This window comes from Camelus bactrianus, chromosome 13, assembly GCF_048773025.1.
Source record: "Camelus bactrianus isolate YW-2024 breed Bactrian camel chromosome 13, ASM4877302v1, whole genome shotgun sequence".
Classification (NCBI taxonomy): domain Eukaryota; kingdom Metazoa; phylum Chordata; class Mammalia; order Artiodactyla; family Camelidae; genus Camelus; species Camelus bactrianus.
This window is the reverse complement of record NC_133551.1, coordinates 72,855,738-72,876,787: the sequence shown is the minus strand read 5'-3', so window position 1 is coordinate 72,876,787 and position 21,050 is coordinate 72,855,738. Positions and strand designations below refer to the sequence as shown.

Sequence of the window (21,050 nt, the reverse complement as noted above, 5' to 3'; positions counted from 1 at the left end):
TCCCTTTCTTTCTGTACAACACTATGAAATTAAAACACTCTCTGTGTATTCTATTGAGATAGACTGTTGTTGAAATATATTGACATCAGGGCGTGAAATTAGTAATTGAGTTTAAAAGCAGCTGCTTGAAATCAGTGGAGATACTTGAAAAAAATGTGCAGATCATCACTTTCCATGTATCATTCAGTTAATTTCTTTTGTAATAACTTACAGTGATAGAATAGGTAATTTGGGAATCACCCAAAGTGTACTACATTATTAATTTTTGTTCAGAGAGTCCCAGAAAGGTTTCAAATTTAAAAAAAATCATTTCTAGATTTCATTTCTCTTATGAAAAATATCTAAAGGAAAAATGTCAGTTACAAAGTTTATTCATTCTTGATGATCTTACATTATTTTCTGTGCGGTAACCATTTTGGAAACTTGTCCAAAAAAAAAAAAGTAAAATGATACACATGTACTAAAACTTTATGTGTTCCATGGTTAAAATTAGTAAGAGTTTTAAAAAGTCCTCAGCCACTGCTAATCATTTTTTTCCCCATTGAATGAGGCATAAATAAATAAGTAAAAGAGGCATATAATACTCCAGGTTTTTTAATGCTTTATATGTAAAGGGCTGTATGGAGGAAAAGATGGATTCTTTGAAACTTTCTATAGTTTCTTCTTGAAAAGCCCAAAAAGTGATTGTCTTAACATTAAGAAGGGTGATCTTTTGCCTAAAACTATTGACAGTTGCGTAGACTGTTTGGGAGATGTGGAGCTGTGATTGGACAGTTACTGCTGACGTGACCTTCTGTATGTTACATGGTAACGAGCTGACTCATCACAGCCCTTGACTTTGGTGGGTCTGCAGGTCCATGCAACAGCCGTCCTTCCTGGTGCCGTACATGCTGTGTAGGAATCTCCCCTACGGCTTCATTCAAGAACTGGTGAGAACCACTCACCAGGATGAAGAAGTGTTCAAGCAGGTAAAGTTTTGTGAACTTGCTACTGAAACTTTTCACTTAGGAGGCTTCTCTGCAAAGGCAGACTTCTAAATATACCATACTTTGAAAACATCGGTTCCTGAATTTGAATATGCATGTGTTATTTGCCCAGAGAAAGCTACCTGAGGTTCCTGTCTTGAGGAAATCAGACTGACAGCTACATTGTTCAAATCAAGTGCCCATTTCAGCTAGTAAGTCAAACATCAAGTATTTTAAACTTGGTCTGTGCTAAGTGCTTTGGGAGGTTAGAAATATAAGACCCTGTCTGATTTCAAGAAGCTTTTAGCACAATACATAAGACATGATGTGCATTTGCCAGAAAAGTAGTGTTGAAAAGCAGTTCTCTGAGTTTACAAAAAGGAGATTAATAAATTAAAGACCAAATTAGCTCAGCAGCAGTCTGCACGTCTCATAAAATCATTGTCTTCTCACCACTAAGCTGGGAATGGTGTCTCATACCTTACTGATCACTTCATTCATTAAATATTCATACATTGTTGATATCCCATTGTGTAAAGTCAAGTGAAAATGCAGATATGCAACATTTAATAAGAAAGCTTAATAATAGTAATAACTAATAAACTTAGTCTTGAAGGTTTCTTCCAAGGTGAAACTTTGGCATTAATTTTGATTACTGTTTTATAACCTGTGTTGTAAAGTAAGCACTTTGCCACAGCAACTATCACACAGCTGTTTCCCTTGATAAAAGGATTTTTATGACATTTTCTAACAAGTTGTTATATGATGATTTCCTTTTTTGGTTCCAGAAAGTGTAACAGAGGTGATAGCTATAAATGATATGATTCCTTTTAATCTATTTTTATACCAAACATTTTTTGCAACTATTCATATTAAGGACTTTGAAATCTCAGAAAGTATGTTTTCAGTAGTTTTCAAGATATCAGTAAAAGAAGAATCCAGGAGTAAAAATCCCATTTAGTGTTGTGGACTCTGTATTTGGAATTTATCAACTGCTCATCTTGAATCATGGTCTTGTTGACTTATAGGAGTATTTCAGGCATCATAGTGAGCTTTTCTTCCTTAGAAAGTTATGTCAACTCTAATGGAAATAAATGTCTCGGGGGATTTAAGTGATGCACTGTATTATATGTGTAATATGCATGAGCTAGAATACTTTATTAAAAAGACATCATTTGAGGAACACAGAGTAGATTTAACTGTATAAAAGCTCAGTGATGAGCTAAAAGAGGTATGTTATGCCTATTTTATTCATAAAGAAACTTATATAGAAGCTGTGAAATGACCTCTTTGTTTTTTTTAAAAATTGAGGTGAAATTCACATAGTATAAAGTAAATCATTTTGAAGTATCCAAATCAGTGGCATTTAGTACATTCACAATATTGTGCAACCACTGCAGACCAGTTTACTTTTAATTACAGAATTCTGCCACTCAGTCTTGAACTCTCCTTTGTTATATATCAGCATGTGTCTTTCCTAGAGAGAAATGATGAGTAAAAGGCAGTTGCTGAACTGAAAAACAGCATTTTACGTTTTTGTCTTAAGAGTGTGGCGGATTTGAATTATTAAATCTTTTGACTGAAATTGCAGTCTCCCTTTAATGTTTCAGATGTTCATAGATAAATAAGCAGAAATAAATAGCAGCTAGAATTTAGGATTTAGGAGAGGAACATTTGGAGCTTTTTTTAATCAGTGCTGAGAAATATTTATTTGAAAATGAAATTATTTAAAATATGTAAGTCAGGCAAATTGTATAATGCTTGACCATTTGAAAAATACTATGCTTAGTAATATTTTGTCTGCTTATTATAAATTAAACCCTACTTGCAAAAGAGGAAAACTCTACTAGAAAGATAAAGAAGTTTTACTTTATAGCATCCTTGAAGAAAATGCTTAGAGATGTTTCTAAATGATCAATTATGAAATGTGTTTTTGGTGGTTCTGGAACTACTGTTTGTTTTTCACCTTGATGGTGGTTTTGGCCTTTCCCATCCCCACACCTAAGCATCACCTCTCCATTTTTAGCTACCTTACGAAAGCACATTATTTCTGCCCTGATTGAGTGGCGAGAACTGGAATGATTTCATCCAGAGCTGTGTTGATATCTCAAGGCACTTTGTAATTCAAGGCACCTTTTTTTTTATACAGTGCTCCTCAAATGACAAAGGTGCTCCATACAGTTGTATGAAATTAGGAAAGGGAATTTTTCAGGTTTTCTAGTGGCTTTAGAGAACACTCCTTTTTTCAACTTGGCATGCAGACTGTCGGCTGTTGTTTACAACATTTTCTCCTTCATGTTATTAGCCTTGAATCCCAGCCAACTCCCTGAATGTGCTGCTCAGTGAATGCATTGTGAAATTTAAAGATGAGCTGTGCTGAGCACATTTTGCAGAGTGTTCCTGGTATTAATGGTGAACTTGTAAAAGTAAATTTGAGTGCCCGTAAGCTCCAAAATCAGGTTATTGTATTCATCACACCATATATGGGGGTAAGGCATTCTAATAAGGTTTTCTTTTTCAGTTTCAACATTTGTCGGCTGTCTCTTTGTTCCACATAATTTAAGTTAATGTAATAATAATAATACTCATTATTGGTTTGTTTTTCTTGTTCTCTTCAAAATAAACAAGGAAAGATGGAAAGAATTAGATATAGGTGTGGGGGTGGCAACACAAAATTTCTTAAAATGTTGATAGAGTTGAAAAAATATTGGAACATTTAGTCCAGTTTCTTTACAGATTATAGGTGCTTGGTAATCAGAAACACACGCTTTGCTGAGATATGCAGAATTTAGTTGATCAGCACAAAGAGCCCTGGAGGGTCCTACAGCTGGCTCCACATTTGTGAGGTTCTCTTGAATCATGGGGAGTCTTGTCAGAGTTTTAGGGTTCACTGAGTCCCATTACTTCTGAAGAACTCAGCTCTGCTACTTTGCGGTTAGCCTGTGAAAGGACAGAACAATACTCTGTGGCTGGAGTCTAGGCTCCTTTATTGCAAAACAGCCTTTTCTTAAGAATATGAAAACGAATATATGTATGTATATGCATGACTGGACACTGTGCTGTACACCAGAAATCGACACAGTGTAACTGACTATACTTCAATTAAACAAACAAATAAACAAACAAAAATAGCCTTTTCTTGGGGGGAGGTATGCCAGGACTTTCAGATTCAGCACTTGACTTGATATGCCTCCGTTCTTCAGTTCTCTTAAACTTATATTTCTGATTTTTTTTTTTATTGTAGATCTTTATCCCCATTTTACAAGGCCTGGCTCTCGCTGCCAAAGAGTGCTCGCTTGACAGTGACTACTTTAAGTACCCCCTCATGGTAAAACTTATTCTTTTTCTTGTCACCCATTCAGTAAATGCTTTTCTTCCAGATTATTTTAACATACACTCTTCTTTCAGGTCCATGATCAGCCTTGTTTTCAGATTTAAAACATGAAATCACTGTGTTGGCCATGCAGAGTGTTTGGTGTGCAGTGCGATGCATCGGAGAAGACAGTTAGCAGCACGGTGCCTAGTCCACCCATCCGAGTCCTAGACAGGAGTCAGGGGTGCAGTCATTAAAATGTACTTCGCCTTACTCTATAGCATATGAAAACGATAAATATTGGTGGTGTCCTTCTGATTCTCCTACAAACGAGCATACTGTATTTGGGATGAAATTTTGTTATTTAAAAAGAAAACTATTACAAGTGCAAATTAAAAGGTAGAGTTATAGCAAGAAAAGGAACACAATTTTATCTTTCTGTAGTAACTTTCTGCAGAAAATCACAGAGTGATTCTCTTGTTCATCGTTCCTCTTTCCTGAGGCTGTACACTTCACTTCAGGCTTTACTTGGAGAACAGAAATCTGCTTAGTTCCCCCAGACACTTAGAGCAAGCATGAACTGTGAACAGGACTTTCAGCTGGCTTCTCATCAAGGGTCTTGCCTGTTGTGAAGACACTGGAACCAGAAAGAAAAAAAGAGGCTCTTTTCTCTTCTGAATTTGCTGCTTTAAACTTGGGAGACAAATCCTTTGAGGTGTTACTGAGTATTTTTCATTCTAGGATTACAAGGAAAAATATCAAAACACGAAATCAGTTAACTCTGTATAAATACAACCTTGTGTAAAGGGAGGCTTGAGTTAAACTGGTATGTTTGCTGCAGTTAATTCACTGCTTCCCAAGGACCTCTACAGTGTCACACACCGGGGACACAGGAACTAATGAGACAAGGTGCCTTTCTGCACGGTGCTCATAATCTACTGCAAAAATCAAGACCGCAGCCACACAGTCAGATAATGGCACCATGATCAGTGCTAATACCGAGGTATACACAAAGGGGGCATTTATCTATTTCAGAAAGTCAAAGGTAAGCTAAAAGGCTAAACGTCACAGACAAAGCTGGGAAGTTAGAAGGTGAAGTGGGAAGTCTGACTTTTAAAAATAATTTTCAATAGATGTTATGTCAGGGTTCTTCCCAGTAGAAGTGTTACTCAGGTTCCTAATGAAATTCTGTTAATCCTTACGCATTGTTCTGTCTTGTGGCACATAAAAGGAAGTGAAGTAATCTGATTGTTTTGAGTTCAGTGATGAATTATTTTAGTGCACATTAATTATGACTGTATTATGTAAATATTCCCTCATGGAATTGTTGGCTTTTCTATAATGGTTTGAATTAGCTTGATGTTTCAGTAAGGGGCTTTTAGTGTCAGATATCAACAAAATGTTCTTCCTGGGCAGAAGACAAAGGCCTCCCTTAATGACAGACAATAGCTTGTTTTGTACCATTAGTGATGCTTGTACAGCGATGAGTGCTGTGAGAGAAAGGACAGTACTTTGAGGCAGGAAGAGGGAGACCATCGGAGCTGAAATCAGAAAGAATTGTGTTATCCTCTAGATCAGTGGGTCCCAACTTTGCCATACCTTGGAGTCACCTGGGGATCTTTAAAAAAACACCTATGCCTGGCTCTCCAACGCTGTGATTTAATTCGTTGGGGGTGTGGCAAGGGTGTGGCTTGGCACTGGGCGTTTCAGAGGCTTCCCAGGTTCTGCTAATGCGCAGCCAAGTTTGGGACCCAGGTGCTGGGCAGTGAGAACCTTCCCTTCTCAGTGGCTTCTCAGAGACATGTCAATGCCCACGTGCATCAACTCAAAAGCTTCCACCAGCTGGTTTAGAGGCTTTTATAGCAATGTCCAGATCACAGAGAAAATTACTATTAAAGTAGTATTTCTTTGTACTACCATGGCTATGTTAAACTGTGTTTATATGCCTAAAAGATATTTTTCCTGATTCTCTAATAACAGAACAATTGGAACTCCAAAGAAAAATGTTGGAGTTCTCACAAAACCAGGGATCTTGAAACCAAGTAGTACTTTTAAATATATTCTGAATTTGGTAGCTTATTAAGTTTTAATTATTTATAATCCTGTTTAATGCTGGCAAGACTAGCCATCTGAAGTTTATGAAGCATATCTTTTTTTTTTTTTAATGGAAGGAATGGAGATTAAACCCAGGATCTCATGCATGCTAAGCATGTGCTCTACTACTGAGCTGTACCCTCCCCTCCTCACAGAAGCATAGCTTTTTGATATAGAAAGATGTTAAATGAAAAAGTCGTTTACTATAAAAATATGCTTATTTATCTCTGTGTGTATATGTACAAAAATATGTCTGGAAAGCTGTTGGCCCAAATATCAAAACAGGTTATCTCTGAGAGTAAAGTTTATGAGTGGTTTTTAGTTTCATTTTATATTTCTGTTTCATCTGAAGTTTTTTGCAATGTGCATGTTTTATTCATCAGAAAAGCAGTGGAGTGATTAGCATTTTGTTGGGAATGCAGATGTGTTTGTAGCAACATTAAAGCTCTGTCTTGATATTACACATGGCAGTCAATTTAGAATGAAATACATTTGAATGACACTTTCTGATCTTGTTTCTAGGCTTTAGGTGAGCTCTGTGAAACCAAGTTTGGAAAGACACACCCTGTGTGCAATTTGGTAAGTGCAATGGGCCTGCACATTCAGTGAATGTATAACACAGAAGATATTTTTAAGTAACATTATCTGGAAAACACTCCTTGGAGGACATTTAGATGGAGATACGACTAACACATGTGGGTACCTCTCAAATGTTACGTTGTTGTCGTATTCATCATTTCGTATTCATCATTTCCTGGGCTGACGTTACTCACTCTCTTTTGTGATTCGGGGGGACAAGTATAGTACAGCTAGAATAACAGGTCCTACAGGAAACAATTCCTCGAGTCCTTTGAGGATAGGAATAGTCCATTTCAGCTGTATCAAAGAGTATCTTGAAATATAAAAATTAAAAGGATATCTTGTAAAAATAAAGAGGAATTGGAGGGTTTTCCTTCATCTAAAATGAGGAAACACTGACAGAGATCCTAACACATTTGTGACCCTCGTGTTTTTGGATGTGAAGTGTCAGCCGTTGTGCTGGTGGCTAAGGGCCAACCGACCAGGTAGGCTTCTCCGAACACTGTCTCATTTTTACCTCCCTTGCTGACTGAGCAGCTTCGTTTGCCTCTTCTGCTTTTTTGGCCCAGGTTGCTGCTTTGCCGTTGTGGTTGCCCAAATCCTTAAGCCCTGGCTCTGGGCGGGAGCTGCAGAGGCTCTCTTATCTGGGGGCTTTCTTTAGCTTCTCAGTCTTTGCAGAAGATGATGTAAGTACATTTGCACCTTGCTGCCCTTATGTTCAGATTCCTCCCCAAATGCACATTATGTGTTGATGGAATTTCTGCTTTCTCCTTCCAGGCTAAAGTGGCTGAGAAGTATTTCTCAGGGCCCGCCATTACCCTGGAAAACACTCGCGTGGTTAGCCAGTCACTACAGCATTACTTGGAGCTGGGAAGGGTAGGTGTTCAGAAAATGAATCCAAAGGATGAATATGTCTTCAGTTCTGAAAGTTAAAAGCAGCAAAATTATAGGCTAATTATAGCATAATGAAGGTAGTCTGGTCTTACCCTGGAAAGGAAGTCAATAGCTCAGTCTATTTTATTAAACCTGTAACTGCTTCCGTGCTCCAGCCCACATTCTGCTTTCATGCCGATTATCTTGACACAGTTAAATGTGGACTCTTCTTCTCCTGTAGTCAGGCTCTTCTAAGATGAGTGGATGTGGAAGAGGAGAAAAAGTGGGAAGGAGTTTAGCTTTTCTTGAAGTCAAAAGGAATCATTTATAAAACAAAGTTTTCTTTTTTTTTTTTCCCTTCCCTTATGAAATAAATTTCAGCAAGAGCTTTTCAAGATCCTGCATAGTATTTTGTTAAATGGTGAAACCCGGGAGGCTGCCCTTGGTTACATGGCAGCTGTTGTCAACGCCAACATGAAGAAGGCACAGATGCAAGTAGGTTTCCCCAAGAACTGCTGTTATTTGTTTGCTAAAGTCATTTATCCAACTCATGTTCAGTGCCTACCAGATCTTGTTCTAGGAAATGGAGATACATTGTTGAACAAGATAGACAAACTTCCTACATTTGTGGGGCTTATTATGTTCTGTAGGGTAAATGAGTAGATGTGTAAATATATTATTTCAGACAGTCATAGAATCTATGAAGCAAATAAAGTGAGGCTGAGGACTTGAAAGTAACCATGGAGGTACCAGAAGGAAGGCAAGGCAGTGTCCAAGGTGGAGATGTTTGATCAGAGACCTGACTGATAAGAAAGAGCCGGTCATAGCAAGGCTGAGAAAAGAGCCTTCTAGATACGTATAAGGCCAGAGGTGGGAATGAAGGAGTTTTGGCACAAGCCCCACGTGCAGGCTTTTGTGGTTGGAGGATGGTGAACAGCAGAGAAACAGGCAGGTCATGGGCTGGAGGAGTGGGCAGAATCTCCATCAGGCAGGGCGGACATCGTAAGAACTGTGATGGGAGCCACGGGAGGGTTTTCAGGAAGGAAATCACCAAATGTGCTGGGTGGAGTGTGGGCTAAGGTGGCTAAGGATTGGCTAAGGTGGGCTAAGGTAAAGTTGTGCCAAAATTTCTACTCAGATTATGATTTTGAATACTTTTATATCTCCCAGACTGATGATAGGTTGGTATCTACAGACGGATTTATGCTGAATTTCCTTTGGGTGCTGCAGCAGCTCAGCACCAAGATCAAGTTAGAGACGGTGGATCCCACATATATATTCCACCCGAGGTGTCGGATCACTCTTCCCAACGATGAGACCAGAGTGAACGCGACGATGGAGGATGTGAACGACTGGCTGACTGAACTTTGTGAGTCACATGTCCATCATTAGGTCGTTAAAACACTGCCCTTCTGGTTTTGTTTTATTTTTTAAAGTAAAACGGTAGAATAGATACACATCCTGTATCAGAAGGTCCAGGTGAACTCAGAGCGTCCTGGCACAGTTTGACACCAGCTGCAGCGTCCCTGTCTGTCACCTCGCTGCCCCCAGCTCTCTCTTGCCCTTGCTGCTGTCCTCAGTCATCACTGCCTGTGTTCACTGACTCCTCTTCCCCTAAAGCTGCTATATCAGAGTTTCCTTACATTTTTCGGGTTCCCTCTAAGGGCTGTGGTGGTGGACGGAGTGTGTGTAAGGTCTTGATTGCTTGTCTTGTTCCGGGAGTTAACATTACTGTTATATACAAGTCATCACTTTTTTTTAGTTGAAATGTTGATTTACAATGTTGTGTTAGTTTCTGGTGTAAAGTCATTAGTTTTTTTTAACTTTATGTATTTATTTTACATATTTTTAAAATTGAAATATAGTTGATGTGCAGTATTGTATGTTACAGGTATACAATACAGCAATTCACAGTTTTTAAAGGTTATACTCCATTTATGGTTATTAAAAGATATTGGCTATATTCCCCATGTTGTACAACATATCCTTGTAGCTTCTTCTATACGTCATGGTTTGTACCTCTGAATCCTCTGTCTCCATCTTGCCCTCCTCCCTTCCCTCTCCCCACTGGTAACCACTAATTACTTCTCTACTCTGTGATTCTATTTCTTTTCTGTTATATTCTCTAGTTTGTTGTATTTTTTTTTGATTCCACATGTAAGTGGTATCTTACAGCATTTATCTTTCTCTGTCTGAAAGTCGTAACTTTTTCATGGCCAGACTTTACTGGCCAGTACAAAGCTGTTTCTGAGTCATGGTACATTTGAAACAAAACATAACGCAGCAATGTAATCTATAAAGATTTTAGTGTGCCTTCCATTTGCCCTTCCCTTACATACTACAGGAAGGTTCCTATTTGTAGGCTTATGGGATTATCAGGAAAAGAACTTTAATAAATATCTTAATAGCAGCTCTGCTGTCTTCTAGTTAAATATGAGGAGACCAAGGCTCCAGAAGGTGCCAAGCTCACCCAGCTTGTCATTCAGCAAGTCGCAGCTACTGCTCAGGTCTGCTGAGCGGAGTCCAGGGCTCTACTCTGCCACACGCCCTGACCTGAGTTCATCCTTCGGGATGTTTAGTTCGGTTGCAGTTTCTCATACTTGTTAATAGCGAGGGAAGCAGTCTAATTCTGTAAGAAATTTCTGTTTGATTCAGAAGACTTGATTCCAATAAGCCAAGCAAACTCCAGAATTAGGATCTGGGCTCCTGGGTCAGGGCCAGGGAAGTCAGGATTGTGGAGAAGATCAAAGGGGGTTCTCTAGAGATCTGGCTGCCCAGAGGAAGGCTGGAGCCAAGGAAGACCCTTTCTGTGAAAGGGGAAGAAAGAAGAGAACCTTCCCTGATTGACCACAACTGTTTTCCTGACTAAATGCAGTCGTAACCCAGAGAGGTCCAGGGGGACAGAGGGAGAGAATGCAGAGAAGTAGAGACAGAGTAGACAAGAGAAGGAAAGACACAGGCAAAGAGAAGTTATGGATGCCTGTGACAGATAAGATATTTTTGTGTATGTTGTTAGAGAATGTTCTAATTTCATTCTTTTACATGTAGTTGTCCAGATTTCCCAGTACCACTTATTGAAGAGACTTTCTTTTCTCCATTGTATATTCTTGCCTCCTTTGTCATAGATTAATTGACCATAAGTGGGTGGGTTTATTTCTGGGCTTTCTATCCTGTTCTGTTGATCTATGTGTTTGTGTTTGTGCCAGTACCATACTGTTTTGATTACTGTAGCTTTGTAGTATAGTTTGAAGCCGGGGAGCATGATTCCTCCAGCTCCATTCTTCTTTCTCAGTGTTGTTTTTTTCTCTTTGGGGGTCTTTGTGTTTCCATGCTTATTAAAAAAATTTTTGTTTCAGTTCTGTGAAAAATGCCGTTGGTAATTTGATAGGGATTGCATTGAATCTATAGATTTCCTTAGGTAGTAAGGTCATTTTAGCAGTATTGACTTTTCCAATGCAAAAACATGGCATATCTTTCCATCTGTTTGCCAGCACTATTTCTAATAGGGAATAATTAGAAAAAACAAATATGTCCTAACAGTAGGGAAATGGCTATAGAATCTACAGCTTATAAACATAATCTAATACCATTTTGAGGTTTAATAAGGATGTTTAAATAATACAAGTGGTTATATAAAATACATCAGGAAGACATCACAAAAGTTTGCTGGTAAAATATGTAAACATTTAATCAGATGAGGCAGAATATCTGATCATTAAACCGAGTCACAGGAAACCTGTTTTTTTTATAACACTACTAAAGTCTGTAATTTTTTAAAAGTGTCCTTAAACTTCTTGAAAATGCAAGTTAATTTTGTCTTCTTAATTGTGCTTTTCTTCTGAATAGTCACACAATAAGTTTTATTTAGGGGATGATGTTCTTTTTCGTAGATGGAGATCAGCCTCCGTTTTCTGAGCCGAAATTCCCTACGGAATGCTTCTTTCTTACCCTGCACGCCCACCACCTCTCTATTCTGCCGAGTTGCCGTCGCTATATCCGTAGACTCCGGGCCATCCGGGAGCTGAATAGGTACGTGCGTGATGCCATGTCCTGAGTTGCTTGATTCACTACTTGTTCTCAGAAGCAGGCAGTTCCATTGTGACCAGTAAACATGAATATGAGGGTACCTGTGTTACAGTACATTATCTGCCTCTGCTACCACATCCATGTTTCTTTGTTGGCCAGAGTCCTTTACATGGTGATGTGACCCAAACTTTGATTACCATAGACTTCCATTAACTTTTTCCACTGGGCACCGGATTATCAGGAGGCACTTTTTAAAGGATCTCTTTGGTTCCAGTCATCCTTTCTCCTTGGACTATGAAACAGTAACTCTGGTTTCCCTTAATAAACAAGATCATTAACTCCTGCCAACATGTAATTCAGTTTTTTGCATGTTGTCCCGTGACATAAGAAGTCCAAAGTGGCCAGTCATTATCCTAGTCATTAGCACCGTTGTTGTTTTTCTTAATCTAAACATTACTCCCCAAGTACCAGCACCTCCAAACAAACAAAAGTCAAAGGAATAGGAGGCAGATATTTTTTTTGAACAGGTCATCTGGAATAAAAATGGAGTAGCCATTTCCACAGTTTGTTCCAGGACTGGGATAGTCTGAGTATAATGTATGTCATACTGAGAAAGTATGTCATACCAATATCTGCCTTGATTTAAAATAGAATTAATCACTTATTAATTCTAATAGTTACCCAGTAGATTTCTTAATATTTTTTTTCTGCACATAATAATGTTGTCTGTAAATGATGACAGTTTTCTTTCTCATAATTTTCTTTTCCATGACTTCATGCCCTGGCTATAATTTTTACTACAATCTGGAGTAGAAATAACCTTCTTGAAATTTCTCTCTCATCCCAATTAATCGGGGAAAGCCTTTTGAATATCCTCTAAGATTAAGGAAATTCCCTTTTGTTTCTGATTTTCTAAAGTTTTTTAAATTTTTAACAGGAGTTCAATTTTATTAAATTGTTTTTCCATCTCTGTTGAGGAGATCAGATTTTTTTCCCTTTATTCTATTAATAGGGTTGAAATAACATCACTTTGCTTTCTGACATCAAGCTAATATTAAATTCTTGGAATAAGCTCAGCTTATATATTATCACTTTTAGATCTCATTGGATATTCTATTTGCTAATATTCTGTTTAGGATTTTTTAGTCTATATTCAAAAGAAAGATTGACCATAATTTTTATTTCTTTTTAAGGCCTTCTCAAATTTTGTTATCAGCATGATGCTTGCCACATGGTATGAGTTGGGGAGTGTTCCCTCTTTTTATATTTTTGGGAAGAGTTTATTGTGTAAGAATTATTTTATTTCTTTCTTAAATGTTTGGAAACATCAATGAAGCTGTCTGGGCTTCTATGTGGGAAGTTTTTTAAATTATGTGTTTTATTGTTAATAGAAGTAGAGCTATTTAGATTTTTATTTCATCTTGTGTCAGTTTTCCCCATGATACTTAAAGTTTTAAAACTTTTAGGTACAAAATTGTTCATAATATCTTTTTATCATTTTTATGTCTATAGGATCTTTATTACTTCCTCCTCCTGTCTTTTAGTTTAATTTGCTTTTTGTTGATGTTTCTATTGCTTCTTGAGGTTGATACTTAAATCATTCATTTTCAGCCCTTTCATATGTGTTGAATTTCCTTCTAAGCATGCCTTGGCTGCATCCTCATTTTTATCATGTCATTTTTTTAAATTGAGGTATAACTGACATATTATATTAGTTGCAGGTGTACAACGTAATGGTTTGATGTTTGTATATATTGCAAAACGATCACCACAGCAAGTCTCGTTAACATCTATCACCATACATAGTTACAGATTTTTTTTCTTGTGATGAGAACTTTTAAAATCTACTCTCAGCAACTTTCACATATGCAATACAGTGTGATTAACTATAGTCACCATGCTGTATAAGTACATACTCATGACTTACTTAGTTTATAACTAGTGATTTGTACCTTTTGACCCCCTTCACCCAATTTGTCCATCCTACTCCTCCTGACAGGCAGCCACCAGTCTTGTTCTCTGTATCTTTGTATCTATGAGCTTGGTTTTTTGTGTTTTTTTAAAGATTCCACATATAAGTGAGGTTATGCAGTATTTGTCTTTTCTCTGTCTATTTCACTTAACATAATGCCCTCAAGGTCCATCCATGTTGATACAAATGGCAAGATTTCATTCTTTTTTATGGCTGAGTAATACTCCTCTGTGTTTGTGTGTGTTTGTTTGTGTGTGTGTGTGTGTGTGTGTGTATCACATTTCTTTATTCATTCATCTGTTGGTGGACACTTAGCTTATTTCCTTATCTAGGCTATTTTAAGTAATGCTTCAGTGAACATTTGAGATTGTGATTTCATTTCCTTCATATATATATACCCAGAAGTGGAATTGCTGGATCATGTGGTAGTTCTATTTTTAATTTTTTGAGGAAACTTCATACTGTTTTCCATAGTGGCTACACCAATTTGCATTCCCACCAACAGTGTAGGAGGGTTCTCTTTTCTCTACATTCTTGACAATACTTATTTCTGATCTTTTTCCATAGTGGCTGTGCCAGTTTGCATTCCCACCAACAGTGTAGGAGGGTTCTCTTTTCTCTACATTCGCAACAACACTTATTTTGGATCTCTTTGGTAGTCTAACAAGTGTGAGGTGATATCTCAGTGTGGTTTTGATTTGCATTTCCCTGATAATCAGTGATGTTGAGCACCTGTTGGTATGTCATATTTTATTGTTCAAAATATTTTCCAATTTTTATTACTTCTTACTTGATTTGTGGGTCATATAAAGTTACATTGTTTAAATTCCAGATTCTTGGGGGATTTGTTCATTTATCTTTTGTTACCAGTTCTTAGCTAAATTCCCTTGTGATCAGAGTTCTGATTTGTGCATTCTCATTTGTCTTCTTTAAACTTTATTGAGATTTGCTTTGTAGCCAACGTTTACATTAGTAAGTATTCCATAGAGGCCTGGGAAGAATGTGCTTTCTCTGTTGTTTATTGCAGCATTTCATACATGTCAATTAAGTCAAGTTCATTTTTTATTTGAATTTTTCTTAACGTTTGCTGATTTTATCAGCTTATAGTATCAGTTATTGAGAGAGGCATATACAGACGTCAGACTATGATCTGTCTGCTCCTCCATCCTGGAATGGATGCCATCCTGGGATCTCATCACTCCCACTGACTCTGGAGGATACACTTCAGTGGCACCACCTGCCACCTCCACTCCCAGCCTACAGTGAGAGTTGGTGCTCCTCAGAGTTGCTGGTGTCCCCTCACCTCTGTAGTTTTCAGTGCTGTGATACAAGAAATATCTTCCAGGACATAGTTGGAGTATGTGTGTGTTTTGAGAGGACAATTATCTGACCTAGTCATATATGGTAAATCTACATTAATATTCCCAGCTTCTTACACTTTGGGTTCCTTCCTCTGAATTATATTAAGGAATTCCTGACAACTCAACTTCATTTAGCATAGGCCACTGTCAATTCCAAGTTTCAGTCAACCAGCTGGGCACACAGTTAGAGGCCCTCCCAGCTATCCAGGATAAGGTCAAGTCCAGACTCTCTGGTAGTTATGTTCATGTCAGTAGATTTATCCATACTTAGAAGTATGCTAGTATGTTCCTGTCTTGCTGATCTAGCATTTTCAGAAGCCCTTCGACGCTACTGTGGAATGGAGTAATGTAATACTGTAGGTGAAACAGTGGTGTCCCAAAGATATTCACATCCCTGTCCCCAGAACCTGTGAATGTCTTAGCTTACATGGCAAAAGAGACTTTGCAGATGTGATTAATTTCAGGACTTTGCGGTGGGAAGATTTTCCTGGGTTATCTGAGTGGACCCAGTATATCAGAAGGGTCCTTTTTAGAAGGAGGCAGGAGGGTCAGAGTGAGAGAAGGAAATGTGATGACGGAAGCAGACGTCAGAGTGATGTGGGTTCACAAGCCAAGGAGTGCTTCTGCCTTTGAAAGCTGGAAACACTCTCCCCTAGAGCCTCCAGGAAGAATACATCCCTGCTGACGCATTTTAGATTTCTGACCTCTGGAACTCTAAGACTATAATTGTGTTGTATTAAGCCACTAAAGTTTGTGATAATTTGTGACAGCAGCAGTAGGAAGCTAATATAGTATATTAGCAAATCTTGTTTTTTTTTTTTCCTTCAAATGTGGCTTTTCCTGCATGTGACTTTTGTCATTGGCCCATAAGGACAGTCATTGATCTCACTCCAGTTACGGTTCAGGAAGCAATAAAGTATGATGGGTTGAAACTGAAGGGAAATTGGCATCGACCTGCAGTGTGACTACCTGCAGTGTGTACAGTCACTGCCGGAGCTGCTTCTGCTGTCAAGTGAGGCTCGGGGGATTTAGGGACTTGGGTACTTGGAGTACCTAAATTCTCCCAAGGTCCTCCCTTTGAATTCTTAGAGTCCCAGTCATTGCTCTGACATTCAGATAAGAGTTCCAGTGAGGTTATGGATTCAGTCTATATTTTCATTTGGTGATTTGTAGGGCCAGACTGCTTCTCAGTGGTCATCTTTAGAAACTCCCTGATTCATTGACTTTTCCTTGAGGCAAGATTTTAAAATCTTGAGCCTGTAATTTTATTCTGTAAGCTCTCAGCATAGTTAGAAGTAGCCACTCCAGGATTCCCTTCATTCCAGGAGATCGCTGGTGATTATTTCTGCAGCTGTTTTTTCACTGAGAGCCTTGGGCTACCAGTGTTATGCCCTCACATGCTAACTGAATCGTCACCACTTACAAACCAGCCCAGAGAGCTCATCCCAGAGGCCCATTTTTCTTGAGGGCCTATTACCTGTAACCTCTTGCCAACAAACATTAGGTCATTATTTTAGTTTCCTTTTGCTGCTGCAACAGATTACCATGACCTTCATGACTTAAAATAACATCAATGATTGTCTTAGAGTTCTGGAGGTTAGAAGTCCTAAACTCAAGGCTGCATTCCTTCTGGAAGGTCTAGGGAAGAATCTCTTTCTTGGCCTTTTCCACCTGCTAGAGACCCCCCTACATTCCTTGGTTTATGGCTACCCTTCCTCCTTTTTCAAACTCAACAGCACAGCATCTTCAGCTCCCTCTCTCTGACCTCTGTTTCACTTGTCACATTTTCTCTTACTCTGACTCCCTCTTTCTCTCAGAAGGACCCTGTGATGACATTGGGCCCATGCAGACAATCCAGGATAGTCTCCGCATCTCAAAGGCCATACCCTTAATCACCTCTGCAAGGTTCCTTTTGTAAAGTAACACGTGTTCACAGGTTCTGGGAATGAAGCTGTGACATCTTCTGGGGGTGGAGGCAGAGGGGCGGAGCATTAGTCTGTGTACCACAGACTAATGTTCTAGTTGTAGACCACAGAATGTTCTAGTTGTAGACCACAGAATCCAATTTATCTGGAATAAGCAGAAAGGATTATTAAAGGTCACTGTTCGGTTTATTGAATCATTGGAATGCCTGGAAAAGAGGACTCCCAGAGCTCTCCTTTGAATCTGGCCTGGCAGGAAGCTGCTTCAGGCAAAATCTCTCCACACCGTGCTTCTCAAAGAGCCATGCGGCTGTCACTTCTGCTTCTGTGAGGTTCACCTCTTGGTGGAAGCCAAGTCTCCTACAGAAATGCTGGCAGCAAGGGAGTCTGGGAAATGTAGTTCTTAAAACTTGTTCAACCTCTGGTTTTCTACACAATGTTTTGATAGAAAGGGTTGAAATAGTGTTAAATGAGCCAGCTTTTGAAATACAGAGCATATTACATGATCAAGAAAGGCATTCCCTCACTGACTTGGTATTTGAGGGGACGCCTGAAGGGAGTGAAGGAGCAAGTCGCAAAAGTAATCTCAGAGAGCAGGGAACGATTGTGAAAGAAAAGAAATAGTAACCTTGAATTTTCTGTCCCAGAAAAACAGGGAACAATGCATTTCATTCCAAAAGTAATGGTTACTGTATTTCATCAAATCTAAAATGCCATCAAGTTTAAGACATCATTACGTTTGAACCAGTAAGAAAGAAAAATGGCTGCCGATTTAACCATAACTTGCCATTGGGATGGGGGAGGGATGTGGGAATGTGTGTCCAAGAGTCAATGAAATGGTGGAAATGAATAGATAAAATGGATGATGGATCTGTATGTTTTCTTTCATTTGACTGTTAGTCTTTAATTTCAGAACTGTGGAAGATTTGAAAAATAATGAAAGTCAATGGAAAGATTCCCCACTGGCAACTAGACACCGGGAAATGCTGAAGCGCTGCAAAACTCAGCTTAAGGTTTGTATAGTTAATTGGAATAATTATAGACCAGCCTCATAATAGTAATTTCCCCACCAGAACATGTGCCTTGAATGAGCAGTTTAATGTCCTTATTTTTTCTTCATTATTCTTTTCCCCCAAGATAAAATGGTGCATTTAAAAACTTGTTGATGGTTTCTGTGTATCTATGTATAATATTTAAATCTCAGGACAGAAAATGCATATGCTTATGCCAATGACGATATGAATTCTTAATGGGTTTTATTATCGTCGGCTGAATATCACCTCCCTGTCCTTACCTTGTGCAAGAGCTCCCCATCTGCTAACCGCTGACCTAAAACCCACACACTCCAGTATGTCCAGCCACACCTTTTCATGACGTTTGGCAGAGTGGATTTGTGGTAGCGGCAAGACCTCTTCTCTTTGCCCCTCATTCTTCATTTAATTGAAAATGATGCATAGCACAGAACCTTACTATAGGTGGAAGGTTTCTGCTTATGAGATGTAGCTAACAATAAATGCTAACTTAAGTTGTACACAGGAAGCACAAATAGCGAGTTTATGCATTTTTCATATGTTTATGTTCAAATTATGAAGCTGAATGTTACCTGGTCATGTTTTCTGTTGATTAGTAGGATGATACGGTGAAATTTTACCTGACTTAGATTTCTGGTACAAGTTAAGATTTCAGTTTGATTCACTGATAAGTAGACCTTTCTGAGAAGCAAAATTAACCAGGGGCTCTTTTCTGGGGTCTGTAGACTCCCCCCCACCAAACACTCCAGAAATGCATTTCAAGAGGTCTACAAATTGTTTACATTTACATGTCAACGTGTGCACACGTGTTTGTTTAAACTCACAGCGGTCTTCTGATCCTCTGAAATTTAGATGCAGATTTGTCTGGCTCCTTCCCAGTAACCATCCCTGACTTCCAAAGGGCCTCCTCCCTGTCAAGCTATTTGAATATGACAGTGATGACGTACCTTTTTCAGCACTAACTCTGCGTTATGTTTTGTGCCTGGTGGTTCACCTGGCACACCTTTTCTTTTTCTTAGAGCAGAGAAAGCTCTGGAGCCACAACCAGCATCTTATAGTGAGTTAGTGATGAAACTCTCGAAGCCCTGGCACCTAGGTTTCATCCCCTGGCCCATTCCCCGCCCAGTCGCACTGTGGGTTCTCAGCTACCAACTAACCTGTGCGTGGGGCCGTCCCTGCTTCCACAGAAACTGGTACGATGCAAGGCCTGTGCTGACGCTGGTTTACTTGACGAGAGCTTCCTGAGAAGATGTCTGAATTTTTATGGCCTTCTCATTCAGCTGCTGCTCCGCATCCTGGACCCTGCCTACCCCGAGTGAGTGTGCTCTTTCCTCCTTCCTCTTCTCTACTCTTTCTTGCTCTTCTGAGTCGATACCTAAAACCAGCACCCTTACGTTATCAAGAATTCTTTTTTCAGTTTCCAGATTGTGCTTATATAGACCATGAAAGTTGTAATATTAATCAGTATTTTTGCTGTAATTAGTTACAGTTTAAATAAGGGACTGTTAGTACCTATTATATTAATTTTGATATAGTGCTTTTTAAAAATTGGCTGTAAAATCTTGATCGATAGAAAAGGGAATCTATACACTGGGAAGCTGAAAGCTGGCATTAACAGGATATTAGGATACAGGATATTCCCTAAGCACTGGGTCCCGGCAAATCTGTAGCCAGTTCAGAGAATGAGCTGAGAACATCGTTGATCAACTGGACATCGCCTCTCGGCAGTGATTTTTATTTTATTTATTATTAGTTTATTGTTACTGTGAAATCTCTGGATCACCAGTTTTGGTGAAGTTGGCCCAAGCCCTCTGAAGAGTGGAAAGTACTGAAGTACATGTATAGCTCTGTTGTCTCCGACAGTACGAGTCGCATGAAATGACCAAACATGAGCCTTTTACTTCCTTCACATTTTATTTATTGCATTAGCCTTAACAGGAAATCAAGAAAAGGGAAAACCTTTCACGCCCACCCTAGCATATCCCCGTCTTCATCATCCCCTGTTCATTTCTGGTGGTGGTTTCGTTGCCAGTGTACTTTTCACATAGTTGTAGTATAGAATGAGAGCTTTTTCCAAGTAAAACACTTACTTGTCGTGGTAGTGTAATATTCCTTACAGTTTGATGTGCATTTCATTTTGTAACCAGTACTTTTTTCTCTTTGACAGTGTAACACTGCCTTTAAATTCAGATGTCCCCAAGGTATTTGCAGCATTGCCTGAGTTTTATGTAGAAGATGTTGCTGAATTTTTATTTTTTATTGTACAGTAAGTCCCATTCACATATTACACAGTTCTAATATGTTTTTATATTTAGTGCAGACATTATATTGTGAACTATATTGCGAACCTCCATTTTATGCCACTGCTCTAACTGAATGCTGCCTGGAGACTGGAAAAATAAATCCAGCTGTGGCACTAAGCCAATTTCAATAGTATCTCAAGACAGAAGGAGGATTAACAATGCTGGTAATAATGTACTCTGTGAAAACTGCGTTGAATTTTTAATAATTGAGTGTGTGTTTCTGAGAAACAGAAGGAAAAAAACAGTTTATAAATATCTGAGTGAACATTCAAAACCCAGAAATACCCACATCTACATTTTGTACCCAAATTTTTCTCAATTGGAGAATTGGAGAAGGCTTGCAAAGAAATGGGCCAAGTTTATAAACAATGTTTGAAATTTTAAAAAATGAAAACAACTCCATCAAAATGTTTTTTAAAGTGTTTTAGGTCGTGCAGATCTCTGTGCAGCTCATGTTATGATTTAATCATAGCTTTGGTTTATTTTCTAAAACATAGTAAGTTAAATGCTGCGGCCAGTAGATGCAGTGGGTTTTAAATCAATCTAGTTATAATGTAAATAGTCCCTTTAAACTCAGCCAGTGAAAGGGAATTCAGTATCCTGGCTCCTAG

The 21,050-nt window shown here is 38.7% G+C and overlaps 1 protein-coding gene across 3 annotated transcripts in view; it reads left to right on the top strand.

Moving 5' to 3' along the window:
- Window positions 1–21,050, top strand: part of UBE4B (ubiquitination factor E4B) — a 109,096-nt gene that overhangs the window by 65,283 nt on the left and 22,763 nt on the right. For all 3 annotated transcript variants that reach the window (XM_010957575.3, XM_074377461.1, XM_010957576.3), the window contains 11 exons: window positions 854–968; window positions 4,210–4,293; window positions 6,895–6,951; window positions 7,521–7,637; window positions 7,729–7,827; window positions 8,206–8,319; window positions 8,995–9,193; window positions 11,715–11,853; window positions 18,019–18,118; window positions 19,324–19,451; window positions 20,304–20,402. In XM_010957575.3, the coding sequence (XP_010955877.1) occupies window positions 854–968; window positions 4,210–4,293; window positions 6,895–6,951; window positions 7,521–7,637; window positions 7,729–7,827; window positions 8,206–8,319; window positions 8,995–9,193; window positions 11,715–11,853; window positions 18,019–18,118; window positions 19,324–19,451; window positions 20,304–20,402 (1,251 nt within the window). The remainder of the gene's footprint in view (window positions 1–853; window positions 969–4,209; window positions 4,294–6,894; window positions 6,952–7,520; window positions 7,638–7,728; window positions 7,828–8,205; window positions 8,320–8,994; window positions 9,194–11,714; window positions 11,854–18,018; window positions 18,119–19,323; window positions 19,452–20,303; window positions 20,403–21,050) is intronic.